Below are 27,913 nucleotides of genomic sequence, written 5' to 3' on the forward strand. Positions count from 1 at the left end.
TTATTATACTATATATTATATTTTATACACCTCGATATTATATTGCATTTGTTTAATATTTCCAATTTTTTATTTTAAAATATTTTTAATAAAATATTATAATATATTTATAATTAATCACTAAATTATTTTAATATAAGAATATATTCATTTTATAATAATCTAGTATAATATATAAACAAAAATATTTGTAAGGTATATAATATTTACTTTCAAATATATATAAAATAATATTTATTTATATTAATATTTTTTCATATCAATAATATTTCTATTTTTTAAATTGTCATATGTAATATTATTATCCTATTGGTTTCAACTTTTTTGAATAGTTTAAATTAGATTTTGAAGCTTAAAAAAGTAGTTTGTTTAAAAGTTATTTAAAGCAACGTTACACTTTATGAAATATGTATAAAAAATTATAGTCAAATAAAGATTAAGATTGATTGAGATGCCAATATCAAAGAAGAAGATGGGCCCCTAGTTGTGGACTAGGGCATCTTTTGAGCACATGGTTTATCAACCATTAACTATGCAACCAGATGTATTGAAATTGACTTAGGCTTGTGGGACATGGAAATTCATGGGCTTGGGCCCTATTAGACGGTACCAAGCCCCATACCATGGCAAAAGCACTTAGGAGAGCCCAAACAACAACGCGGCTGAACCACAAAAAGAACTTGTCATGAGCTGGAGGTATCTTGTCTTGCTCGTAATCATAAGGTGCATGCTCAACCTCTCTTGGCCGTAGATTGTATTAGTCTTGATTAACCAATGAGGGCCCTAACATGTTCACGATGACACCTCCACGGAATGCCCGTAAATTGACACAATAACCACGACCCAACCAAGGTTAGACAATGTGTAAGAGCGCGTTTTGGAGTGATTCTAAAAAGTGTTTTTAGTATTCTTTAACATTTGAATGATAAATTTTTTTAAGTATTAGAAATATTAAAAACGCTTCCTAAAATCATTACCAAACGAGATCTAACTAAGATCAATGTTATCTATAAAAGGCGTTTTGGGCCTAGAAGACGGGTAAGTATATTCATTCCCACTTGAAGGGTTGTCGTAAGCTCATTCACTTCCTTCTTTGATAAAGAAGATTATATTCCTAGTCTAATGTCAAATCATTTTTTCGCCTTTATTAACTTGAACATTAGAGGGTAGTAGTTGAGCATCGCCTTCCTATCCTTTATGGACAAAAGAGTTCGGCCCAGAGAGAGGTAGGGTCATTTTTTTTATTATTTTAAAAACAGTACGTCCATGGAAAGTTATTTAAAAAAAAAAAAATCAAGGACAAAAAATAAAAAAACTTATTTTGATAAAATACTAATACTAACATCTTTATAAAGGCATAGTTATTATTATTTTTAAATCAATAATAATTTTAAAATAATAATGGTTAATAATATTTTATTAAAAATGAATTTAAAAATATTAAATTTTATTTTTTTAATATGTAAATAACACAAAATTTTATTTACATATTTAGTACTTAATTATAGATATGGTGCTTTGGACTACTTTTGATTCGGTGTAAATACTTAATTGAGTCAGTTTTTTTTTTTTTTAAATTACAAATCATTCTTAAAAATGAATAAATTCTTTAAAGAATTTATATATTAAGTCTTGATCTTACTTGATTAAAAATCTATTTATCTAATAAGAAAATTTAGAAAAATACTATTGTGTGCAAAGGAAAACAATAGAGTCATGACTTAGTTTAGATTAATTTAAATTTATTATTTGTTGGTATTATTCCTTCTATTTTTTAGTTTTAAATTATTTTTAAAAGTTAATAAACTCATCAATAAATCCACCCATCAAGTTTCACTTGATTTGAAATTTATTTATTATTAAGAAAATTCATAAAATTATAATTTTATGTAGAAGATAAACAACAAAGTTATTTTGAACTAGTTTTAGGTGGTGTTTGTTTTTCTATTGAATAGAAAAATAAAAAATATTTGATTTTTTCTATTAAGCTAAAAATACCTTGTTAATATTAATTGATATGACTAAAGTGAATTTGTTATCAATAAGTTTAGTTTAGTTATATTGATTGATGTCAATGAGTTATTTTTAACTGAATGGAAAAAGTTAAATGTTTTGATTTTTTCGATTTTGATAAAAAAAAAAACAAACACCATCTTAGTCTGTGAATTTTTAATGTGTTTGGATTATCTTTTGAATTTTAAATTATTTTTGAAAATTAATAAACTTACCAACGGAACTAACACATTAAGTTTTACTTAATCCGAAGTTTACTTATTTAGTAAAAAAATTTAAAACAAAAAAAGGTTTTATGCATAATAGAGTCATTTTTAGACTAATGTTTATTTTAATTGGGTCAATATTAGAGTTGTAAGTTATTTTTAAAAATCTGCTAGACTTGTCAAAAAAAATTCAAAGCATTGTGTTTTATTTGATTTAAAGTTTATTTTGTTGAAGATATTTTTTTAAAAATAAAATAGTTATGTGTAAAGAATAAACTAACAATGAGTTTTGGTGTATGATTTTTTTTTTTTATATTAGTTACATCGATTTACTAATTGAATATACTGAAATTAATTATATTGGTTTTTGAGTTTAAAATTATTTTAAAAAATTAATAAATCTTATTTATTAAGTGTTTTTTGATTTAGAATTTATTTTTCTAATAAAAATTTTAGAGAAATTAAACAAAATTAAGAAAATATATATTTGAATATTTTCAATATTGTTAGTGAAGAGAGAATAAGAAATGAAAGATTTTAAAAATTATTTTTTTATTTCACTTTGATTTTAAAAATTAATTCCTGATCATAATCAATAGTTCTCGATTTTAAATCAAATTATGAAGACTATAAGTCTATAAGTGAAGTTTAATACATATTAGATTTGGGCTTTAGCAAATAACATTAAGGTTAGGTTCGATTCTCAAAAAATATCAATGAAAGAAAAAAACAAAATGTAAAAGATACTTATTATTTTGTATTTTGAGGAAAATATGAAAGAAAAATCAAATATAATTAAAATTAATTAATATTTTTTAAAAAATATTTTTTAACCTAAAACTATTTTTTAAAAGTGTTTTCTAAAATCAATGTTAAATGCACTTTTAAATAAAATAAATATTAGAATTTAACTATAGGTTTGGCACGAGAGTTTCTATAAAAAGTTGTTAAATAATTAAAAAAATGAATTTTTTAGCAATAAAAAATAATTTAAAAAGAAAAATTGAATATTTTTTTAATTAGTCAGTGAATTGAATCTTGACAAACAATACCTATAAAATATACTAAAATGGAGGTGTTGCTCTAATCAAATGTTATATTTATTACAAAATTACAAATTATTATTTTTTAATCTACTGTAAAAAAAAAATATGCAAAGTCAAAAACAAAAGGATTTGGAAACTGTCTCCTTTTGTGTAATTTTTTTTTGTTTTTGTTTTTATTGTTTTCGGAAACACAAAATCACGTTTTCGAAGGTGAACCAAGCACGTCCTTGTGTTTCCAACAGGTGATCCGTAACACCGGGCACTGTTATCAGTGCGCACTGCGCATAGACCTCCCAAAACCCTCAGAAAAGGTATTTTTCTTTCGCTTTCTCACGTTTTCTCGGTTTATTTTTTAATTTTAATTATAATATCTTCTGGGGTTCTGATTGTTTGATTGGAGCTCTAATTTCATCATTCAATATTGTTCTTTTGTGGGTTTTGGTAATTTTCTCGTCTGGGTTTTGATTCCATTTTTTAATTCCAATTTCTGAATTTCCCTTTCTCACCGTTTCCGTTATTCACTGGGTTTCTTCCATTTTCCCCTTCGGCTCTCGTTTTCTTTTTCTACAAGCTCCATCTTGTTCATTCCGTTGTTTTTCTTCAGGGTTCCTTCGAGTTTTACTGTTCTTTGTTCAGTTCAAGAAATTATGTACAATGATTGGTTAATGGATTGTGTTTGATATTTCTCAAGCAGATCTGTTTCTGAATTTTGATTTTTAATTTCCTCATATGTTGATTTTTATCCTGCGTGGGTTTGGTTGCAGGCAAAGCTAAGGGTTTGACAAGAATTTGATTGTTTCAGCATTGAGAAGAAACATGAAGGGCCATGAATCAAAGGTATCATTCTTTATCCTAGTCAAAGATTGTGATTTGAGCAATTTTTATTTATTTATTTACAATGATATCATTTAAACTTCGAAGTCTTTGTTATTGTTAACTTTAATGCATTTGAATTTTGCATATGGTAAACAGACCAGTTTGATAATTAATTATTTGCTAGTTGAATTAACTAGTAAGACCACCTAAGGAAAAAAAATACTAAGGGAAATGATTTTTTCATGTTTTATTTTATTATGAAAAGTACGGAAAAAAACCAAATGTAATTAAAATTATTTAGAAATTTATGTATTTTCAAATGATTTAATCTTGATTAAAGAGCAAAAATAATGAATGAGCTTTGAAGTAAAACATAAAAACAATTTATTGATTTTTAACTGTATTTTCTATTTTCCTTTGTTTTTTCTTTCCTTTTATCTTTCCTCTTTATTTTATTTTCCTCACATTTTCCCTCAAGTTTTCCTCAACCCAAACATAACTTTCATGTTTATATGAGTGGGAATGGATATGGTTGTTGTCGAAGGATCCTTTCATGTCTATAATTGGCGAGAGTTTTAGCTTTGTCTGTCTTTGATATGTTCAACTGGTTTTGAGGCACCACTTTCACTGCCAAAGTATGAGAAAATGGGGGAACTTTTCCTCCTAGTATGCACTTCCATTCATTTGATGAGGTCTCTTTTCTTGTGTTTGGTTTGAGTTATCGTTCTATTGTTTGTTATAGCAGTGTTTTAAAATTGTAGTTGCTATCTTCTGAACAAAATTGACAAAGGAAAAGGGGGCTGAAATTAGTGCCATTTGTACTGTTTTTCTATGTCATGGTGATGAAATTGGAGTTTCCTATCTACAGCAGCAATAACTACAATAAAAGGCCTTAAATCACCACTATTTGGGGTTGGCTTTGTGAATCCTTGTCTGCCATTCAGCTCTATCAAGGACCTTGTTGTCTGTTAAACCGAAGACTACCATGTCTGTTCCCATGGCACATTTATTGGTTTCCATTGCATGGCTCTACTATTTTAAATGTTCTCCCTCTTCTTACCGTCAACTAGTGGTACCTCTATTTCTCCCACTGATAAACTTATTTCTTATTTTTCTTTTCTTGTTTTGCCCCTCATCATTGTTAGCATACTCTTGATGGCTCTTCTCCTGCACATGTTGTTTCTTGACTGCCTAACATTGTTGATCCAGGGAGCAGAGCAAGTTGCCTTGAATTTTTCTTTTTAACTTGATGTATATGCAATGATCAACTACACAAGAAGCATTCCTTCACCTTCTACATCCTGCTACACTTTTATTTGAAGAGTGTTTTCAATCCCCCCTCCATGATAAATTTTTGGCTTGAAGCAAGGAACAAAGTCATATTAGGCATCTCCTCACTATCAATTTCAACCATTCACTCATTGCTTCACATAATTTTTCTAAAGTTACATTCAATACTGTACATCTGAGTCTTACTTATCCTAAAATCCTTAGATACTAAGGGTTTCTGTCCTAGTTCTCTAACTTAAAATCGGCCTTGCTCTAGTTTCATCTACTAAAACAACGTCTACACAACATGCCCCATGAGATCTCATCTTGTATATGCCTAGTAAGTTCATCCATATGTGGTTAGAGCTTATGCTGAGGCATATGATGATTGAGGATTAACTTGTCTTTCTGCCAATTGTCCTCGCTTACTAGTCCATGTGCATTTCCTTGACCACGACAGTATATCTATTGACTACTTTTTTCTTTTCTAAATTGTACCACACTATCTTTTTAGGAAACAAGTTATAAGCTTTTGGTTAGTCAACATCATGTGGACATTTTTCTTCTATTTAAATGTTTCTGGCTATTGCCTTAGCTTTCTGGTATTTGTTCGACATGACATGATTTTCTTTTTTTAACTGCAGATGCCAAGAATGGAGGACATTCTTAACCTTCCTGTGCAAGATCCTCCTTGTGCGGAGTTCTCTGCAGCTCATATAAACTGGAAAAAGGTAGAAGGTGGTCGCCAAGGTGGTGATGATATTGCGTTAATCCCTTTTTCTAGAGTAGATGATTTTGTGAAAGGAGAGTCTACTAATGCAGAATGCCCTGCTAGCTTCCGCATTGAGTCCAGGAGGAAGAGACCTGAAGGGAGCATCAGCAAACCGAGGGTTGATGGCTATCTGGAATATACTCTGTATGTCTGTTCTTCATAATTTGGATTTTTTTGGATGTTTCTTGGATGACACCTTTTGACCTGCTTTCTAGACCTGGTTTTCCATGTAAAAAAATAGCAGATACTCGGTGCAGCTTAATGTCGCCTTTTTCTGAAATGTGTTTTCTGGCAACAGTGGATTAAATAAATCTTTCCCAGGATTGTTATTTGCCAGCACTTAAAGGTTGTGCATAGCATGAGTTGATTTCCTGTCTTCAATGAACCAACTTACTGGGGAAACACTTCTGAGAGAACACATTCTACAAGCACTAGTTTTCTGAAAATAATGCTTATAGAGTTATGAACCCTAATTTGCCTGAAGTTGCATATGAGTAATGTATTATTTTTATGGTGACTCTTTAGATACTGGTGTTCTTATGGTCCCGAAGACTACCGAGATAGCGAATCTGGTCTTGGGGACAGTTCAAATAATAAACCTGCATCAGGGAAGGGTAGCAGGCCAGGGAGGCGTCACATGATGAGGGGCTGTCTTTGCCACTTCACAGTAAAACGCTTATACACCCGCCCCTCCCTGGCCCTTATCATCTATAATCAAAGAAAACATGTAGATAAAACAGGGGCTCCATGTCATGGAATACTTGATCGGGATGCTGTGGGAACAAGAGCAATGTATGCTCCTCGGATTTCAGAAGAATTACGCCAGAAAGTGATGTCTATGCTTTATGTTGGAATATCTTTGGACAATATAATCCAGCATCACATGGAGGTGGTGCAGAACCATGGTGGGCCCCACAACCGTGATGATTTTCTCACTCGAAACGATGTTCGTAACATGGAAAGAGTAATCCGTAATTCATCACACATGTTACTTGACAATGATGAATGCAGTGTAAAAGCTTGGATGCAACGCCATCAGAAGCATGTTTTCTTTTTCCAAGCTAACTCTGGTTCAGAACCATTTATTTTGGGGATACAAACAGATTGGCAGCTGCAGCAAATGCTTCATTATGGGCACAATGGTTCAATAGCTTCTCATTCAACATTTGGCAGTAAGAAACTTAAGGTACTGTGCTGTTTTCTCTTTTAATATATATATATATATATATCTTTTTTTAATTTTACTGGTATTTGCATCATTTCCTCCATTTGTGCTTCCTCATCTAGCTGCATTTTATGCAGAACACATTGTTTGGGGCATAGGCAAATTTGGGATTGGGGAGTTAAGTCAGCATCTGATATAATGTATCAGGATTTGTAAATAATTTGAAGCATCACTAGTTACAAAAATGGTAATAATCTGTGGCACAATAAATAAAATTCTAGAATGCTTGAGTGAACAGATATGCATGTTGGAAAAAGAGAGCTTATATGGTTATTCAAGGGAAACAAATGGAATTGTACAATTTGTTAATATTTTGCAAACTGTTGAATTTTTTGGGACAGAATATGGTTACAATTTGTCATTATGATGTGGTGGGATGGGGGATGTGAACATTTTGGGTTTATTTAACCCTTACATGACTTAAAAACCTGTGAACAATATGATTGACAAAAATTTTGCATTTTGAAAATCACATTGGCTAATATGTGAAGAATAGTGGAGCTTATTCTATTTCATGGTACAAAATGCTAGCCAACAGTCATTAATAGTGGAGTTTTTATGCCTATTGTTTATGCATGATGATTTAATACCTGGTACCCTGTTTTTGCCTCTCTTGTTTTGACAGTATCCTTTGTGTTCTTTACTTGTTTTTGACTCGTCCCGGAATGCGATACCAGTTGCTTGGGTCATTACCTCTTCTTCTATTGGTCAAGGCATCCATAAATGGATGGGGATCTTTGTTGAAAGAATCCGAACAAAAGATCCCAGATGGAGACCCAATGCCTTCTTAGTAGACGATCCTTCTATTGAAATTGGTGTTATCAGGTATGTTTTTTGCTGCAGTCATTTGGCTTTGTTTGATACAAAAGAATGCTAAAACCATGCTCCTCAAATCCAGAGAGGTATTTCAGTGTCGGGTCCTTTTATGTCTCTGGCACGTTCGTCGTGCTTGGATGAGAAGCCTTCTGAAGAAATGCTGTAACTTGGATGTACAACAGGAGATGTTTAAGCACTTAGGTCAGATTCTGTACTGCACAAAAAACAGGCCAATCATTGTGGATGCTATCCAAGAGTTCATGCAAATATTTGTTGACCAATGCGCCTTCATGAATTATTTCAGGAGACGGTGGTTACCAAGGATAGGTATTTTTCTGCTCACTTGTCTTTATCTTCCACATAAAATAAGTCTTTGTCCACTCTTCCTTGTCTTCTTATTGTCATAACATAAATCTGCTGTTGCCTGAGATCGAGGAACCCCTTCACTCTTATAGATTTTAAGTATACTGTTATTTTTTCTGTCTTAAGATGTTTTTTAATATCATTCAAAGCACTTCTATTTCTACTACTGTTTTGAACGTTGGAACTGCTGTTATGTCCATTACAATGATAAAACATCTGTTGTAACGTTATTGTCATGTCTCACAGAACTGTGGGTGAATGGAATAAAGACTCTTCCCGTGGCAAGTCAAGAGCCTAATGCTGCAATTGAGTCCTATCATCTAAGGTTGAAAACAAAGCTTTTCAACGAGTTATATCCTAATCACTGGCCAAGAGTTGACTGGTTGATTCACATATTGACAACCGAAATTCACTCTTTTTATTGGCTTGAACAATACATAATAGAGACTGGATACTTTGAAAATCTGAGGGATGTGTCTTTCACAACCAACTCATGGTATCGGGCCCTGCATATCCCAGATGCAGATGTGTTACTGGATGAGCAAAATCTCCAGCTCGCAAAGGTCATTTCTCAAACAGAGAGAACCCTGGCATATACAATTTGGAACCCTGGGTCTGAGTTCTGTATCTGTGATTGCCCCTGGTCTAGGCTGGGAAATCTCTGCAAGCATGCCATAAAGGTGGCAATTTTATGTAAAAGTAGGCAGGTCGCAAGGCCGTTATTGTCGGCTCAAGTTTATCGGCAGGCCTTGCTTACCCTTCTGCAGAACCCCCCTGATGATCCCCTGGTCCTTGATCATGCCATTCTTCATGTGACTCGCTTGCAACAAGACATCAAAGGTCTAGAAGAGTTATCCAACAGTGGCCTGCTCCAGCCTTTACCCCCCGAGACAAACTCTCAGATGGTGGATAATATCCCAATTTTTCCTCGTCTGCACTGATTTCATCATTGAAGAGGACATCGATATTTCATCTGGAATTTGCTTTTTCACCCTTCTTCAGCAAGAGTTAGGAATTTTCGTCTGCATTGCTTGACAAATTTGAGTTTTGCCTCAATGAAACCCAAAATCTTTGCATGTCAAGGTATTTTTTTTTATCACTTTCATGCTTAGAATTTCATTTATCACTTCATCATTTGCATTCTCGAGAGAAAAAGGTTAATCGACTTCCCCTGTTGCAGTGAACTTGGAAAGCAGGATCCACTTCCTGAGCTGCAATTTTGGATGATAGGCAGGCTCTGCAAAAGGGTGAAAAAGTAATAGGGAGACATGAGGTTTTGAGGTGGCATTGTGATGGGTTTCCCTTGAAAGAATACCATGGCATAGGCCTTTTGACATCTTCCCAGAAGCATGTGAAATATTTGTAGGGTGCATACAGCTTTTGTTGACAACCCTGCAGAGAAAGGAAGCAAATTTTCTTTTCTTGAGAAAATAGCATCTTAGCTTGTTCTTTGTCTATAATTTCCTTCTTGTATTAAGAGCCTGTTTGGCATAATTTTCTATTTTTGACTTTGGTGGAAAGTTAAGGGCTTGTTTGGGAATGTTTTTTTAACATAGTTCTTAAAAACAGCTTTTGAAAATTCTTTTCAAAAGCATTTTTCTGGCTATTCCTATAATAAAAATCCATTTTGAGAACTTGAAATGTTCTCAATGTTATCAAATGTTTTTTAAAAATAAACTTTATAAAAAGTGTTTTATTTTTAATTATTTTTTCATTTCTGTTCCATCGTTTTTTAAAACATTCTTAAAAAATGAAGTGAAAATAATTAAAATATATTTTCTAAAAATAACTTGGCCTAAAGCTCTATTAACATGAAAGAACTTTTTGTATAATATCTATGGATGAAAATGTTGAGATGTTTGAAACAAAATGGACTAATTTTTTTTAAAAAAAAAAATCATTGATTTTCTTGGTGATTTTTTTTAAAAAAATGTCATTTTTTTTTAATATTTATCCATGTTTTTTAAATTTATCTTTTATTTTAAATTTATATATATAACCCTTTATTTCATAATATTTTTAAAATTATTTTTCATATTTATCTCATTAATGCTATTTTAAAAAATTACTATCACTTCATTTTTAATTTTTTTTATATTTATCATTTGAATTTTAAATGTTTTTATTTTAAAATATTAAAAATCTAAATTTATTCAAAAATTAAAAAAAAAAATTAAAGAAGTTTTAATATTTTATAAATCAAAATTAATTTGATAAGATAAATTATTGATATAATTTTTAATAATTTTAGTTATTTAAATAATTTAATATTAATAGCAAAAAATTGTCCCTCAATTTAATTTTTATTTAAAATATAATAAAACATGTTCAAATAAAAATAATTTCTATTTTTTAAAGGAATATAAATATATTGAAAAAATTAAATTAATATTTAAAAAAAAATTGATAAATATTATCTTGGATCATATGTCAATTATACTTCTATTTACAAAATAATTTTAATACTTGGATTTTTACTTATTTTATCATTTTTTTTAAGTATTTTCATGAGTTTTAAATAATTTTTATCATAACAATATTTTTATTAAAATATCTATTGATATTTGATCAATCGATTTTTTTATCATTAATAATATCTAATAATACATTTTTTTACTTTCATAATATTAAGTTTTTCATAATAAAATTAGTTGAATGGAAATAAAAAAAAAAATTATTGAGCTGAAAAAAAGGATTTTAGCATTTCAAATGCAATCCAAACTGAATTTAAGTGACACAAGTAAAAAGGAAAGAACTTGTTTGTCTCTTGGTATCATCAATTTTTACTTGTTTATAAATTAGAAAATTATTATTGGATAGACCCTGATTTGAAGAACCCAACTTGTATTTTGCCATTGTGTGACACCGTTTTCTACACGTGACGTGACTAATATTAATGAAAATCCAAATCTGTGCCCATCCAAACGTGTATGTCATGTGCCCTCCTCCCTCCCACGTGGCACGACCCTATTCCCTCTCTCCACCATCAAACCACCGCCCTCAGAATGTATTATACGCTAAATCCATGAAGAGTAATTACGTGATGGGTAATCATCATTAGATATTTTTTAATCACATTCTAATCCATCCATGTCATTTTTTTAGCCGTTTCCCATTTTCCAAGATTTACCACCACGCGTCAGATCCACACTCGCTTTCCGTTATTTTCGTTCGTTCTGAATTAAATCCTAATATTGCACATGACCTGTCATCGTTCCAGTTTGACGTGGACGTTTATATATCTTAGAATATCTCGCCTCCTTCGCTCAATTTTATACCACCGTCCAACCCCTTACGTTTCATTCTTTGATTGGCCATTTTTCGGCATTTTCGTCTTTTTATATTATAAGTGGTCATTTTCGTATTTTCAACTTTCTCTTCAAATTCTATCGAATCATTTTATGCCACGTCTCTTGCTGGCAGGGTTCCACCTACGCCCGAAGCTGCCCAGTGTAACCGACATTTTAACTGAGGGGCTCTATGCACCATGAGATTACATCGAAGATTTCATGAAGTTTCGTCTCAATTCGTTCGATCCAACGGGTGCCAAGTGCGAGCTCAGGTGGCTACCTTGGGTCCGTGTTTGTTCAAACGACTCTCATTATTAAATTGAATAATTCGTGATATTTTCGCAAGCCAAGCCCATTTCGGTAATTTTAGGCATGAAATCTATCACCAACGAGACATGTGGGCGCGGCCTACAGCTTTCACTTTCGTCTCCCACAATCGGAAGGCTCTGGAAGTCCGAACTCAGAGCTATAAAAGGCTACTCCGATTGACTCTTTCTTAAGAAAAGCCAACGCAAAGCAAGTTAAAAGGAGAATCGGAGTCTATTAGCGTCAGAGCTTCTAACATACCGTTTAGCTGGAATCGGATCGGCGATCACACTTCTCAGATCGAAGTTCGTTAATCAGTATTGTTTTTCTGAATCGTAATTTGTTTTTGCTGCTTTCATTTGAACCGTTTTTTGTTTCCGAAAAACATTTTTTGAGTTTTTAGGTAATTTTTTTGTTTTCTTCTTCTTCTTCTTCTTTTAATTTTTGTTTTGGTTTCTTTTTCTGCAATTTCTCTGTAAATTGCAGGAAGATTGTAACCATTTCAATGTATTACTCCTGTGAATTGGTTGGATTTGAAAAATTGCCTATCAGGAAGTTATATTTCGTCTTTTTCTCCTCCATTTGGTTAATAAGAAAACTGAGGAAAATGGAGGAAATTGAGATTTTGAATCATTTGATCCAGACTAATGATAATTCTAAGAGTAAACTTTGGTAGTTGCTCAGTTGAACGGAGGTGTTGATTTGTTTTTTGTTTTTGTCCAAAAATATTACCTTATTAATTTTAGTTTCTTCTTTTTCTCCTACATTTTTCAGCAACCAAACGGATTGTGGAATCTTTTAATTCTTAAAATTAATTGCTTGTAGTTTGTTTGTTTTAATTCATTATTGTTTGTTAATAGTATTCTATATTTGATTATGCTGATATTTTTTTTGAACTGCAAACATTACATTGTCCTGTGACATGGCTTTTTGTTTGTCTTTCTGGCTGAGAAGTGTTAAATCTGTTCATTTGTCAGTGATAGTGTTTTTTTTTTTTTTTTTTTTTTATGTGGAATTGTCATGCCCTTTACTCTTAACCGGATATTTGTATTTTTAGTGAATTCAGTTGATTGATCGATTACTTTACAAGTTTTGCACTTGTATTTTTTTTGTTAGTGTTTGATAACCATACACCTCCACTGATTCCTTACTTTACAAGTTCTGCATTTGAAAATTTTCAGCACTATGTTCACTGAAAATGGAAATTTCAGGATGTTGCTTTAGTTGTATCTTTTATTTTCTATCTGTGAGACCAACAGTAAACTCCACTCTTTAGATTCAGTTGAGCGACAAGGAATTTATATAGCTTAATATTCTGCCTCATTGGATTTTAATTCTAAGTAAATAAAGCATGGAGTTGAACTTGCTTGGGATGCCTCTTGAGGAATTTTAGTGCTATTTGGAAGACATAAGAACTGTTTTATGCTTATCTAATCCAGTGTCAGTTTCAAAACAACTTTGGTTACTGTTATAGTTAACATAGATATGAATTTGATAGGCAGGAAAAATAGATTTGTTGCATTGCAACAAAGAATTTGTATAACTTAATTGTCGGCGTTACTGTATTTTGATAATAAGTAAATAGAGCATGGGGTTTAAGTAACTTGCTTGGAATGCCTCTTGAGGATTTTTAGTGCCATTGGAACACATAAGAAATATAAGATTTCTAACTCCTATTTATTGTTGTGTATACTGGTAGAAATTTTATACTTATCGAGTTATCGAGTGGTTGGTTACTATTAAATTTAACATAGATATGAATTTGATAAGCAGGAAAAATAGGTGATTAAGAGATATCAAACTGAAATTAACATGTGAAGTGTTTGTAAGAAGGATCAGAACCATTTTATAAAAGATGTTGCAAGTTTAATGAACTGAACAGCTGATGGGCTTCTCATAGTTCTATTATTTCCTCTTCTTGTGCTTGATAGATTAAGAGAATGAGGGCAAAATTTGGTGACTGTGGCATCTACTAATCTTAGTTAAGTAGATGGTTAAGTTTACAACAAAAGTTCACTAACAAGAATATAAGGGAATGAAGACATCGTGTCGGTAAATGATATTGGTGATTGCCCTGCAGATTGCCACAATCTAATTGCATGCCCAAACTGTAAGAAATGATTAAGGGATTCTTTTCTCTCATTTCAGTAATCTTCCTTAGTTAAAAGGATAAAGGTGGTATTCTGTACAGGGATTTCCTATGCAGGTGTTCAGAAGGCTAAGGGACCTTAATAAACCAAGTAGAAATAGGTGGTTTATACATGTTGGTTTGTGATGCAGGGATATACTTAAAAAAAAAGGTTTGTTTCATACTTAAAAAAGTGTGTTTCAGACAGTTTAAATGTTGGTACTGTATTCATCTAAAGGTATAAAATTCTTGAAAAGATGATCCAGATTTCCACCATGGACATGCCTTCCTATGCCCAACATTTGGCTATTGTGTTTCCATCCTTTTTTTCATCTTTCCCTTCCCTCTGCAACCTCTAAATTGTCACAAACTCATTATATCCAAAACATGTGTTAGTGGATGCAAGAAGTGTGTGCAGGGTTTTGCATTTTGGACCAATGGTCAAATGCAGGCACCAGAAATAGGTATTATGACTTGTCTTATTCAAATTTTCCAAGTAAAATGAGCAATATATTCAAGTGGCTGAAATGGGGGTTCCATTGCTTCATGTTGGGCATACTTTCATAGGTGATATTCCTTTCTGTCATCAGGAACCCAGCAAAACTGGAACCGTGTTAGTTGAGATAATGTACACAAGTTTTCTGGGTAGGGGGCTTCTTTGTCTGGAAACCATGAACTCAGTATTTGACTGAGTAAAGGATATCCATTTTGTAAATAGGCCCCATAGGGATGAATTCTCCAGGTAATATGAAACCTAATATCAGTTAACAAGTGGAAACTGATCAAGGGTCAAGGAAGTGGAATATCCTGATTGAAGAGAAGAAATCCTGGAAACCAGATGACATAATGAAATTTAGTTTTTGGTAAGTTCAGTTCTGAAGAAGATTTGGTCCAGAAGCGCTGATTGAGGTAGGCTTGTCCATGATGGACAGTCAACACATACATTTCTGCAATCTCATGCACATTTCCCTTGTATTTTTTACTGCTACCTAGAACACATTTGATGTTGTGATCTATTGCTTTTACCATAGGTTGGGCGTCAATTCGTGGTGTCCAGTTTAGATGGATTTGATTTCGGACTTCAAGGAGTCGAGTGATCATGCAATGCTATTGGTTACTATCCCACTGCTGGAGGCTCGGGAGGTCCTCAATGCTGCATTATAATTATTATAGGGGATTCTTATAGATCTACTTGTTTTGATGAATCCTTCTCATAGTGCTGAGTGGAGCTGTTCAACCTTTCTTGGATTGTGTTCATGCTGATTTCAATTGGTTTGCAGCTAGAAGAAAGCAACAGTGTCATGCCGTGTTTGCCTGGTTTGATCGGGTGTTAGGTTTTAGAATGTTGCTAAATATATTCCTATATGCAGGTGCCTTTGGTTTATTGTCAGCTTCTAGATAGTCACAACTTTTGTCTGAAGATACTATGACAGAAATGATGGCCAATCATTCTGCCTCTCAACATTTTGAGCTGAAAAACCTGAAAGAAATGATTTTCAATGAGAATGAAAGAGACGTTGTTAAGTCATGTGCTCAGCATTCCAATGGAGAGTGTATGGAGATCAAAGAGCCAACTGATCATGTAGAGATCACAGAAAAGGAATTGCTAGAGAAAGGCTATATGCAGTACGGGTATGTCTTTTGTCTGTTTTCCATCCTGTTCAGTGCAGTTTTTCTCCAGTTTCTTTTGTTAATATGATGTGTTTTTTCTTTGACAGATGTCCACATTATCGGAGAAGGTGCCGCATTAGAGCTCCATGTTGCAATGAGATTTTTGATTGTCGCCATTGTCATAATGAAGCAAAGGCAAGTTACCCTCATTCTAGTTTCAAGTAAATTTCATAATTCTTAATTGATTGGTTCATTTATATTTTTATTTGCTCGTGTAAGATAGTTAAGGAGTATTTACCTCATTTACCATCATAACTCCCTGAAAGATTTATGTTAATGTGCAAGGGGTTTACAATATTTTGCATCGTCTTCAGATTATTGTGCAGTCTGGTATTAATGGAGTTCAGTGCTTGAATTATATAAATGCTTGCTATTAGAAGTCATTCCATGCCCGGAAAACTACTTTATTCAAAACTTGTAAATCTTTAGCTCCATTATATAGGTCTGATGTTAAAATTTAGCGGAATTCATTTTTTTCATAGTTCAAAGTGATAAAGATGAAAAATATCAATGTTTTAACAGTCACCAAATTGCAGCAGTTAAATAAATGTCTTATTAATCATAAGTTGATCTGATTGAAATGTGAAAGGACTTTATAATTAGCGATGGTTACTTCCAGGATGTCTGATTCATCATATTGTTACTTGTTTTGAGGTTGAAGCTTTGTCTTATCCTAGATGCAATATTCCCAGTCAAGCTTCACCTAGTGCAAAGCTGAACATAGAAGTTTGATCTGAGCCAAGGCTAGGCATGACTTTAAGTTAAATTTTTAGTTCCTTGCTTAACCTTTTTTTATTGAAAATTCCTCACTCATCCTGTATAAGAATCGTACTTTCCAGCTCAACATGACATCTTGTAGGAATGATAAAATTTAGTCATGTATGTGGAGTCATCATCATTGATAAGTTAACAGTTTTGTATAAGTAGTTTCTTTGTTTTTCTTTTTCCTTTTTTGTTTCATTGTGTATGTTCTAGTGCTTGGGGTTAGTTCCCTAGTTATGACAACTAATGATAAAATTCTATGTAGTATATTGAACAATGTTTCATCAAAGCTATTGTTTTCATTTTTTTTGCATGATGACTTAACATGTGACATTCATACTCATCATCAAATGCTGCTGATATCTTTTGATGTACAGAATAGTATTAAGGTTGACAAGGCACAGAGACATGACATTCCACGGCACCAAGTCCAGCAGGTAAGTTCGGTCATAAGTACTTTTTAAATTTGTTTCTCCCAATTTACAAAAGTAAATTATGGGAGCATAATCTTTATATTTCTCTGTTTCTTTTTTCAGGTGATATGTTCACTCTGTAACACTGAACAAGAGGTAAGTTACAACATTGGTGATGTCATATCTAGTCCTTTGCTAAAAATAATTTAAGTAACATGAACCATAAAGAATCTTAAAAGAATGTAGAGATAGGACCCAATAATAATTCATTCTCTTTTTTATCTTATTGACATCTTGGGAGTTAATATTTGCACATAACTCCATGGACTGACAATTTTTTTTTGTTATATATGGCAATACTCTTACCAGGTTCGTCAAGTTTGTATTAACTGTGGTGTATGTATGGGGAAATACTTCTGTGAGACCTGCAAACTATTCGATGATGATACATGTGAGTGGTCAAACCCTATCTCTTACCCATTCTGGTTTTCACTGTCTTATAATGGTGTGGACACGGTGGTACTTTGAAGAAAGTCAGAATGTTAAATTTTTTTTAAAGCTTTTTGCCATGAATCTCTCTTGTTGCTTTCATTCATCCAGAGTGCAAACTCATCTAATCATCTTGTTTCTGAAATCTGCAGACATCTAAGAAACAGTATCATTGCAATGGGTGTGGAATTTGCAGGTATGGTTATCCATGTCCCTGATTTAGATATCCAGATTTACATGTGTTGACTCAGAATGGCCTAGGATATGGTTTATACCTTTTCCTAGGTCATTGAAGAGGAGATACAAAAATAGAAAATGAGAAATAGCTTTTGACACGAATGTTTCCTATTTTTTAATAAGAAACAAACATTTATTACCAAAATAAGTAACTACAGAGAAGGATAACAAATCCTTCTTCCAAAAACAACTACTGTATATCTTTAATTAAAAGCAATCAAACATAAGAAGAACTATAAAGATCAATGGAAATGCATAGCTAAAGAGGGTTTCAACTACGATCTCAAAACTTAAAGGGCTAGAAAATCCCCTAGAAAAGAAATCTACTTATTGGCTTCCCATTTTGCTGACATATCTACCACTTGGTTAGCTGCCTGAAGAATCCAATAGGAGGACTACCTAACTCTAAAGCAACATAAAAAATTTGGCAAAGCCATCCATAAAGCCTCTACAAGTCTCTCTCCTTCTTATTTACCCAAGATAGGACTATGGCAAAATTCCTCTCTACCAGAAAGTTGGATAGAACCTCAGGTTTAGCTGTCTTTACGCCTTCCAGTAAGGCTAATATCCCTACCTCAATGGCTAGACTCATTTCAGCATTTTAGATCATTCTTTCACTAAACCCTTGAGGCCTAGCTCAAGTGGTAAAGGAATGGGGAGGATTTTGGAGAGGTTCCAAGTTCAAGTCCTAATGTGGACAAAAATTTCCCTATCAAAATAATAATATTAATAATAATGCCTTCACTAATGGTCCGTGATGATTCAAAAGGCTTTCTCCAATTCTTAACTACCTTAGATTACTTAAGGAGCACCCATCATCTAACTTGATGTAGCCCATTGAAGGAGGCATCAATGTATCTCCTCAATCAACTTGACAGATCTGCATGCTAGATACCAATATAGCAATAGAATGCTCAAATGGGTGCCCATGAATGTTGCACTAGCTGATGCCAAGAGAGGAGAAACTATAGTTTAAATCCCACATTGGTTTCAAAGTACTTTATTTGTCCTAAAAATCCTCACATTCCTCCCCCCCATATAGTCCAAATTAATGTGTGACTAGTTATACTCGACATTGACAAAACCCTAGTAAGCAGTAGTTCTCATCTTCACATACCTCTAAGTGGAAGTTAGTCAATCCCAGCAAGTCTAAACAACCTATGCCATAATTACTGCCGCTATCCATTTGTTCCCCTCTCCTCCTAAACATGACACCGATTCTAGCATAAGGGCTGTGTGAGATTTCCTCTTCTACAGCATTTTATTTGTATTGAACTTCATATTTGCCACCAGTCATAGGGCTTTAGATTTCCAAATGAAGTTTGTAGGAGTACAAGATCTCAGATTGTTAGAAATAGTGAAGGCTTTAAAAAATGAACTTGACTGAATACAGACTTGAGGATATCAAAGACCAAAACCTTTTATCTGGAAAAGTGGATGTTGAATACACATGGACTAAAGTCAACATAAGGAGATTAAGTTTCTCAATTTCGTGGTCAAAAAGATTTTGCTAGAAATTGAAATTCCAAGATCAAGAGGATGAGGAAGAAATTAGAACTGAAGAAAATAATCTCTTGACCTCACCATTTTATGGAAGTTTGGAAATTGGACACAAAATGTTAATTACTCCACCAAATATCCTTTCAGAACTGAATTTTAGTACCATCACCCATAGACTAATGAGTAAAACCAGAAAAGGCAGGAAACACTTGTGTGATGACCTTCCAAGGGCACCAATGAGACCACCTAATAACAATATTGGGGTGTGGTCCGTAGATACTCACCTATTAAAGTGGTCCATAGATACTTAAAATATCTATGTTTCACAGTTTATTCATTCTCTGCCTTCAAACATAAGCTTTTACACAAGTATTTGCACATGGTTAACTCAATGAATATATACGCATATAACCATTTTCCCCATCTCTAGAAGTCTTTGCAGAGTCAGCAAGCCCATGTTTGTGTGGAAACACTATTGTCCGTCTCCACATATACTAGTGCGTCAGATGATTAACAAATTCTTCTGGAATTCCCTTTTTCCCCCAAATGAAATAGAAGTAGTGTAGTGAAGAAACTGTTCTACATAATCTTGAACCATATTCAAAGGGGAAAATGAATATACTTCTTGAAGTTTGTTTCCTCCTTCCTTTGTTGTAGTATATTGAAGAGTTAGTATTCATTTCATGTTCATTCTAATTTACACCAAGATTTGCTCTGTTGCAGAATTGGAGGGCGAGAGAACTTCTTCCACTGTTACAAATGCCGTAAGTCACTTATTGCATTGTTATTCATTTATCATCAGCATGCTTGTTGCTAGCTTACAGGTGACTACAATATTAATCATCATAACCTTTTGTGCTTATTATGTTTGGTTTATTGTGAAGGTTGCTGCTACTCTGTTCTGCTAAAGAACAGCCATCCTTGTGTGGAAGGAGCAATGCATCATGACTGCCCTGTTTGCTTTGAGGTATAATACACTATTCTGCCCTCCTTTTTCTTGGCTCTCTAATTTACAATGTAACAGAAGTTCCATGGCCTTACATTATTGATACTCAATCACAATAACATAAAAATTTGCAGTATTTATTCGAGTCAACAGATGATGTGACTGTTATGCCATGTGGACATACGATTCACCAAAACTGTTTGAAGGAGATGAGGGAACATTTACAGTGAGTTGACTCAGCAACTCTTCCATTTTATCTGTTTATTCAGTTTGAAATTTGCCTTTATATTTCCACTAATTCATGTTGGTTACGGTGACAGATATGCGTGCCCTCTCTGCTCCAAGTCTGTTTGTGATATGTCCAAGGTTTGGGAAAAATTTGACATGGAGATTGCAGCTATACCAATGCCAGAACCTTATCAGAACAAAATGGTCGGTTAATCTCTTTCTTCTTCTTTTTTTTTCTCCATATATTCATGCCTAAGTGTGATCTCAATTTATTTGGCAGAAGCAGTTAGTTTACGTCATAGTTTTATGGAAATTTCAAGACCCTGATCTAGTTTAAGTAATGGGGAAAAGGAGATATTAGTATTAGACCATTGCAAATCATTTTCTGAAGCACCTCACATAAGTTAACTGAAATAGACCATTGATGGCAACATACTCCTTACAGGTTTGGATCCTTTGCAACGATTGTGGAAAAACCTCGAAAGTGCATTTCCATGTCCTGGCTCAGAAATGCCTAAATTGCAAGTCATACAACACTCGCCAAACCAGAGGCTGAGATAGTGGCAACAACCCTCAACCGGAGATCACAATGATGACCCACACTCAGTTTAAATGCGTCACGATCTGGATTTTGAGAACCTTTTTCAACCATTAGATTCACAGGTCGTGAATTACTGGAGACAAGGACTCATGGGTCCCGCGCAACTTGCTCTGTCGAGCCATTCTCAGGGCTATTCCGCCTTGAATAGTCTTAAGCTTTCGCTTTCTTCTCCATTTCATGTCCTTTTCTTGTATTCTGTTTTCTTATGTTGAATATTGAATGCACTCCCACCGCCCTTGGTTTTGTTGTAGATAAAGGAGTTAGGTTGTTTTTTCCCTTGAATCCTAGTGGCGTGGTGTACTTTGATCATATCACATACTAGTATATTATTACCATTTGGGAACAAAATATGCTGCTATACCCCTCTAGAAAACCCAACCAACACTGTTCATCTGTGGAAAAACAAACAGGGATAAAATAATAAAAATAAATAAAAAAAAAGAAAAAACCAATGGATGAGAAGAAAATGATGCCCTTTCTTAATGGGGGATTTATCAAACGAATATTTCCATCCAGCCTCTCTCGCGTCTCTATAGTGATGTGCGAGTGGTGACATTTTCATGTAATTTCAATGAAAAGCACCGAAAACGCTTTATCCTGGGACGCGTTTGCGTGTTGCGGCAACTTGCTCGAAGAAAGTGTTCAAAGTTGGAACAGACGCGTGCCGTGGCGATTTGTTCAAATGAAGTCTTGCTCCAAAAAGCGCTTTGACATCCCATTCCCTAGAAAAGAAAAGTGTTGATTTTAGGGGGAAAAGGGCAGCCATTTTGTCTATGCAATCTCCAATCACCAATGGTGGTCGAAAGTGATTGAGCTTTGCTGTTGTCATGACGAAAGAGATTTGCCCCCCGGGCAGGATTTTCCACATTTAGAATCGTGTCTGCGATATGAAAAATATTTTCTTTCCTTCGATGGTGTCATGGGATTGTGTTTTCGAGATTCCGATTGCTCAGTATGGAGCCATGATGTGAAGATAAGTCCCAATGGCTCCGAAACAAAATATTCGTACCATATCAAAATTTAAATATCAAATTAAAACTTGACATGAATAATATATCCTTAAAAAGTATGAATTCAATTAATATTATTAAATTAGTTAATATGATTTGTTTTTAATATAATATATTTATAACTCAATTAATCCATTCAATCAAAATCTAATTAATATAAATTAAATAAATCAATTTGAATCAAATTCATATATACAAATAATAACTTTATTTATGTATGTCGACATAAATTTGAATCTAGCACGGATATACTCAACCCAAACTTGCAAAGAAAAAAATTTATCGGGTTTGAATCGTTTTATGAATCGAATCAAACATCATATCAAGAATAAAACTTAATGTTGCAAAAATTTTCTTAATAAACAATAAGGGCGACTCCAGTGAACCAAATCAATTGCAAGATTTGGAAATCCACCCATGAAATCAGGCTTTAGGGTGAGAGCAAAAACAGTATCCAATTTGGCTCAACTCAAAGCAACCCAAGAATTCAAGCAACCCAATTATTGAGATTGATTGATGAGAAAAAAAAACCCTATTGTATTTGGACCTGTAACTTGTGTGTGTTGTGTTGTGTTGTTGTCGTTCCTGTTGGTTATTATTGCTCTCTTTCTGTTTGTAAACAAAAAGTATAGACTACAATGTCTTAATAGGAAATTTTGTTGTTGTTAGTCACAAGGGTGGGGCCTTCACCTTGCAGGTTCCATCATTCCCAAACAGAACGCTAGACTTGAAATTGGGACCCACTCCTCCATTCAATATGTATCATGGGTCTCAAATCTCAATGGTCTACTCATAAATAATTGTAAAGTTCTGATTATTTTGGAGCTGGGGTGGACCCAACGCCTAGCACTCAAAATGGGTATAGACCCATCTTGACTAACCATATCTTTTCCTCCATGGACCAGCTTGAATAAAAAATATTGTTTGGTTTTTTATTTTCTGCATTTGAAACAAACTCCTAATTTAAGTTAACATATGACTTTGGATTTTGAAGATCTTTGAAGCACAATCTGGTGGCTTAGTGAAAGGAGATGGTGGTATGAGTAGGACACAAAACAATAACTCGGAGCTGCCCCAATGTCTAAGGCAGAGCAAGCAGCATAGAACAATTTTCTTAAATAATTATACAAATAGGGGAAATAGGTTAAAAATATTTTAAATTCTCGAAGAAACTTTTGTTTTAAAACGCTTCCCCAACAAAGCCTTTAATAACTTATTATGAAAATAGATCATTTTAGAAAACAATTAGTTTTTTGGAATTATTTTTAAAAAATCGTATAAATATGGATAATAATTAAAAATAAAAATTTGAGAAAAAAAATTATTTTTAAGAAATATTTGAAAATACAAAAGAAAAAAGATGAGAGAACTATTTTCAAAAATATTCCCAAATGGGCCCTACATAACTACCAAAAATAAAAAATTATTCTTGTGGGGTGGCCCATGACATGGAGAGGCCAACCCAGGAAGCAATTCATCTTTACTATCCAATGAAGGAAACCAAGATGACACTACCCTACCACTTTCATTGCACTCCTTATTACATCAGCGGGATAGAGAGAAGAAAATGTGGTTGTATTTGTGAATGAATTGCAATCATGGATTGAAATATCGGTAAACATGGATATATCGGTACATAAATTTTACGAATATATCAGAAATATCGGAGAAATATCAATGGATATTTTTACACAAGTATCAATAAGACAAAATAAATGAAAAAATTAATGAAATTGCTTAGAAAAATCCAAAGAATAATAAAATAAACGAGAATATATATATTAAAGTTATTTTATAAGTGTAATTGACATAAATATGATAAAAAAAAATATTGATAAATAATTTATCATACTTGGATTTTAAGAATCGAAAATATGAATTTTGGAATTGTACACCTAAAAAATTATAATTGAGTTAAGAAATATTTAATTTTATTAAATAAAAATAATTTACACATAAACATATGACATTGCAATAGTCCTTAATACCAAAATGAAGATCGATGTGGTTCCATCATATTATTAGATAAAAGGAATCCATCTTGTTGAAAATAATATTTATACCAAGACATGGAATTTCGATAGTATTGGTTATAAGTACGAACATGTCATGCATAAATGATATAAATATAAAAAATAGTTAAAAATAAAATGATAATATAGATTTAAAATAAATAATTAAAATTTTTGTTAAAAATGATAAATATTTTAAAAAAAAAACTTTCAAAAAAATCTCCGATATTTCCCCAATATATTCGTCAATATATCTAATATTTTGACAGGCTCCCTCCGCTACTTCGCATGTCGCTTCACTCTCGATTTTTTCGCCAATTTATCGGTTCCAAACCAATATATCACCGATTGTGTTGATATTCCTCCCGTTCGATAATCGGTATTGAATTTCGTTTCGAGGCCGCCCGGTATCTGATATATCGACGAAATATCGCCGATAATAAAATCCAATTTTTCACTCCATGATTGCAACTTATGTTGGATGATATCTAACATTCCAAAGAGAGAGGATTGTCACTCACTGATAAAGCTCATAGCTCAGGCCTGTGCTAGAAAGAACACCATCAGAGATTTAAGTCATAACAAAACTGCTTGAATCCTTCCAATTTCCCAATCAAACATTAACATAACTGAAATTACAAGGCAAAAACAGGATTGTATATAGAGAAGTAAAATTTTAATTCATTAAAAGAAAACTCATTGAGTTTGGAGGCTTATACATCAACTCTTGCAAAGATAGGCATCAGAAGATAAAGGGGGAAAAATGGGGAGCCTGAAAACTTCGGCTTCCACCCTTTTAACAGAATCATAAGGGAAATTAAGGGTCTGAGATTATATATATTTATATATATATATATCCATCCATATGTTGGGAATTATATAGAAAGCAAAAATAGCTGTTTGTGACCATTACCCACCAAGACCATGAAAGCTGAAACAGAATAGGCAAACCAAACAATTTACATAGAAGGATCATCCATGGCTGCTGAAAGATGCACATAAACAGCTCTTAGTAAACAGATGATCACAGGCAGCCGGCTACCTTTCCGACCCATTTGTTTCATCAATCATGGGCATGGTGGCTATGGCATGAAGCAACCAATGCGCCTTTTTATGAAGTGATCAGCATGCCAACATGCCGGTTTCAAAAAGATCCTCGCCACATTTTGACACAGGAGACTTCTCAGATGAATCATCGGTTGTCTTCTCCATTTCCTCATCAATCAAAATCTCCTGTGAGCGGCAATTCAAACTGCAAAATGCTTTCTCACCCCTGAAACAAAACAAAGCAAATCCAGATCAAGTTCAAATTCTTTTCAAGTAGACGAGCAGTACATGAAATTGAGGCTACTGTAGATGTTTGTGGCAAACCTGTACATGTAGATATCTTTTCCCTCTTCCAATTTCTTCTTGCAAGAGTAACAGATGCTCAAGAAGTCATTAGAAGGATATGGGGTAGAATTATCCGAGCATTCGACTATCAGGGGAGAACCTATCTTATGTTCTTCATTCTTATTAAGATTGGCTAAGTCATTAGAGTGACATTCCAAAATGCAGTCACCATAAATATGAGTTGTTTTGGGGTTTGGACCATGAGAAATCACACATGTATAATCCTCAGAAAGCTCAATTTCACTTGCTGAGAGAGATCCGATCAATCCTTGGCCAGAGCCAACCGATGCTGGAATCGAATTCAGTTTCATAGGCAAAAAATTGTCCGGATTTGGGTTTCCTCCAAGCATTTGAGGAGGTGAACTAACTTGGGTAGTCATATTTCCTGGGCATAAATTCCCAGAACTCAAATTGGACTGGCGCTTGGTTAAATTAGTTAGGGACGAGAATGACCTGCTGGAATCCAACGAACAAGATCGAATCCTTCCAAATGCCTCGGGTTCTAATGGGGTCTCTTCAATTTCAAACACAACATCAGAATCCCGCTTCTGGGGTCGAGATTTGATCTGGGTATGAGGAAAACTTGCATAGTTTTTAGGCAGAGACTTTGAACCATCAAAAAAATTGATATGGGTTGGAGAATTAGGGGTTTTAATCCTCATCTGAGGTCCAAAAAGAATAGTCTTACTCTCCGATGATCGGAGAACTTTACCGGATAGTTTCCCACCATCATCAAGAGAATCTATGATGCTTAAACCTACTTTACTGCAATCCCAGCTCTTGTGCTGCCCATCTTGGGATGATCTTGGGGACCTAAATGGGCTGCCTAGATTTGAAAATACTCTAAAATCTAGAGGAGAGGTAGGGCTTCTAACTGAATCAGAATCTGATAAACCCTTATAATTCAATCCTACAAACAGGCCAGGGACACTGAAAAAGGAGTTGCTTTTGTGTTTCTGCCCCATAACATCAGACTGAAAATAGAGCTCAGAAACAGCATCAGCCATTGTTGGATGACCCATGTGTTGATCTTTCTGAAATGATCTGCTCCTCTTCCTCAGCATTATCTCAAAACCTCCCTTATCTGTATTAAAATTAACAGATTCATTGATTTATAAAAGGAAAAAAAAAATCAAATGGAAAATAATTGTGATCCAAATGAAATGGTAAAGAAAACACCATCAATCCATGAGCTTAAGAAATAAAACCCACTGCTAAACAGTAGTTTTAGAAAAAGATGAATGAGCTTGCATGTATAGAAGATCAAAAGAAATACATCATCCGTGATTGAAAGGGGTCTAATAAGGGCAGAGACATTCAGTACAAAGCATCCTTCAAATGCAGATAAAGATCAATAAGGACCATTTGTCACCGCCTGTTTGGCTGCTGAGAAAACGTAGGAAAAAGGAAGGAAAGCAAAATTTTGAATCTGGAAACTCCAAACACAAGCACTTGCCTTTATTCGTTTGTGTTACTGTTACCCTTTATCAAAAATCAAAGCAACAGAAAATATAACACTCCGATAGCCCTCCCTTTTTTTCCAGTTTTCCCAGCAACCAAACAGGCGCCAAGTACATTCCATACCCCATGTAAGAAAACCCTCGATCACATCACCACACACCATCCCAAGAAAAATGAGAAAGAAAAAAAAAATCATCAGAAGAAAAAATTAACATGAACACTCAAAAGATAACGAAACCCACCTCCAAATATTCATTGATGGACAAGAAAGCACTAAAAATGAGATACCCAGATGATGAAACTCCATGAATGAACAGAAAATGCTCCCAAAACAAAGAAAACAACTCCTACCAAGATGATCAACACACATCAAAGAAAAAGGATCAAACTTAATCTTTCTTGCTCATCACCATCAACCCAAAAGCCAAAAACCAGAAAAATCTATACCCAACAAAAAAAAATGTATGAATCCATCATGAGGTTCAGTGGAATCACTGAGATAAGGGAATGAGGAGCAGAGAATCATGAAGAAGATGGAAACCCACCTGGGTTTCTCCTCTGAAAACTTCACAGTGATGCTGAGGAGACCCCCAAATGCAGTAAAAAAAATATAGGTTTCACAAGGTGTATGTGTGTGTGTGAAACTTGTGTAGTACTCCTCACTCTCTCTCTCTCTCTCTCTCTCTCTATCTATCTCCTGCATCAAAATCAGAGCACCAGTGAGCTTCTGAAATACTCTTCTCTCTCCCCCCAGAGGAATATACGTATTCTATACCGTATTTTTCTTCTATACTGTAGAAATGATTTTCTTGCTCTGCAACCCCAATCTAAGAATTCATCCTTTTAATGGAAATAAATTTATCTGATGGCAACAAAGGAAATGATTTGCAGTGAACTCTTTCTTTTTTGCTTTTGAAACATCATCTCTGAATCAAAACCCA

At 33.7% G+C, this 27,913-nt stretch overlaps 3 protein-coding genes across 10 annotated transcripts; 2 read left to right on the top strand and 1 right to left on the bottom strand.

The window, feature by feature from the left end:
- Positions 1 to 3,463: 3,463 nt before the first annotated feature.
- On the top strand, positions 3,464 to 10,077 carry LOC117913043. Of its 5 annotated transcripts, none has more exons than XM_034827915.1 (8): positions 3,464 to 3,576; positions 4,030 to 4,102; positions 5,995 to 6,266; positions 6,648 to 7,308; positions 7,973 to 8,172; positions 8,246 to 8,490; positions 8,773 to 9,609; positions 9,707 to 10,077. In XM_034827915.1, the coding sequence occupies exons 2-7, from the start codon at positions 4,082 to 4,084 to the stop codon at positions 9,465 to 9,467; spliced, it is 2,094 nt and encodes a 697-aa protein (XP_034683806.1). In that variant the 5' UTR covers positions 3,464 to 3,576; positions 4,030 to 4,081; the 3' UTR covers positions 9,468 to 9,609; positions 9,707 to 10,077. The 5 variants fall into 5 exon arrangements, with proteins under 5 accessions (XP_034683806.1, XP_034683807.1, XP_034683808.1 ...); XM_034827916.1 differs by lacking the exon at positions 3,464 to 3,576 and adding an exon at positions 3,620 to 3,706; XM_034827917.1 differs by lacking the exon at positions 3,464 to 3,576 and adding an exon at positions 3,723 to 3,914.
- Positions 10,078 to 12,894: 2,817 nt separating this feature from the next.
- LOC117912965 (probable E3 ubiquitin-protein ligase RZFP34) lies at positions 12,895 to 21,445 on the top strand. Its single transcript, XM_034827789.1, has 11 exons — positions 12,895 to 15,882; positions 15,969 to 16,056; positions 17,061 to 17,120; positions 17,220 to 17,252; positions 17,466 to 17,545; positions 17,740 to 17,781; positions 20,046 to 20,086; positions 20,207 to 20,289; positions 20,403 to 20,494; positions 20,589 to 20,700; positions 20,942 to 21,445. Exons 1-11 carry the CDS (start codon positions 15,677 to 15,679, stop codon positions 21,050 to 21,052), a joined length of 948 nt encoding a protein of 315 aa, XP_034683680.1. The 5' UTR covers positions 12,895 to 15,676; the 3' UTR covers positions 21,053 to 21,445.
- Positions 21,446 to 24,773: 3,328 nt separating this feature from the next.
- On the bottom strand, positions 24,774 to 27,748 carry LOC117913105 (FCS-Like Zinc finger 8). Of its 4 annotated transcripts, XM_034828028.1 has the most exons (4): positions 27,518 to 27,748; positions 27,215 to 27,319; positions 25,491 to 26,595; positions 24,774 to 25,392 (listed from the first exon to the last, which is right to left on the bottom strand). In XM_034828028.1, the coding sequence occupies exons 3-4, from the start codon at positions 26,573 to 26,575 to the stop codon at positions 25,242 to 25,244; spliced, it is 1,236 nt and encodes a 411-aa protein (XP_034683919.1). In that variant the 5' UTR covers positions 26,576 to 26,595; positions 27,215 to 27,319; positions 27,518 to 27,748; the 3' UTR covers positions 24,774 to 25,241. The 4 variants fall into 4 exon arrangements, with proteins under 4 accessions (XP_034683919.1, XP_034683918.1, XP_034683916.1 ...); XM_034828027.1 differs by lacking the exon at positions 27,215 to 27,319; XM_034828025.1 differs by having other exon boundaries at positions 27,215 to 27,748.
- Positions 27,749 to 27,913: the final 165 nt, after the last annotated feature.

This window comes from Vitis riparia, chromosome 4 (genome assembly GCF_004353265.1).
Source record: "Vitis riparia cultivar Riparia Gloire de Montpellier isolate 1030 chromosome 4, EGFV_Vit.rip_1.0, whole genome shotgun sequence".
NCBI lineage: Eukaryota > Viridiplantae > Streptophyta > Magnoliopsida > Vitales > Vitaceae > Vitis > Vitis riparia.

Bases quoted from the DNA above. Each gene is read 5' to 3' on its own strand.
- LOC117913043 (XM_034827915.1), top strand. From the start codon at position 4,082: ATGAAGGGCCATGAATCAAAG. The intron at 8,173-8,245 runs GTATGTTTTTTG...CCTCAAATCCAG, and splicing joins ATTGAAATTGGTGTTATCAG to AGAGGTATTTCAGTGTCGGG. The intron at 8,491-8,772 runs GTATTTTTCTGC...CATGTCTCACAG, and splicing joins ACGGTGGTTACCAAGGATAG to AACTGTGGGTGAATGGAATA.
- LOC117912965 (XM_034827789.1), top strand. From the start codon at position 15,677: ATGACAGAAATGATGGCCAATCATTCTGCCTCTCAACATTTTGAGCTG. The intron at 17,121-17,219 runs GTAAGTTCGGTC...TTCTTTTTTCAG, and splicing joins CACGGCACCAAGTCCAGCAG to GTGATATGTTCACTCTGTAA. The intron at 20,290-20,402 runs GTATAATACACT...AAAAATTTGCAG, and splicing joins ACTGCCCTGTTTGCTTTGAG to TATTTATTCGAGTCAACAGA.
- LOC117913105 (XM_034828027.1), bottom strand. From the start codon at position 26,575: ATGCTGAGGAAGAGGAGCAGATCATTTCAGAAAGATCAACACATGGGT. The intron at 25,393-25,490 runs GTTTGCCACAAA...GTTTTGTTTCAG, and splicing joins AAAGATATCTACATGTACAG to GGGTGAGAAAGCATTTTGCA.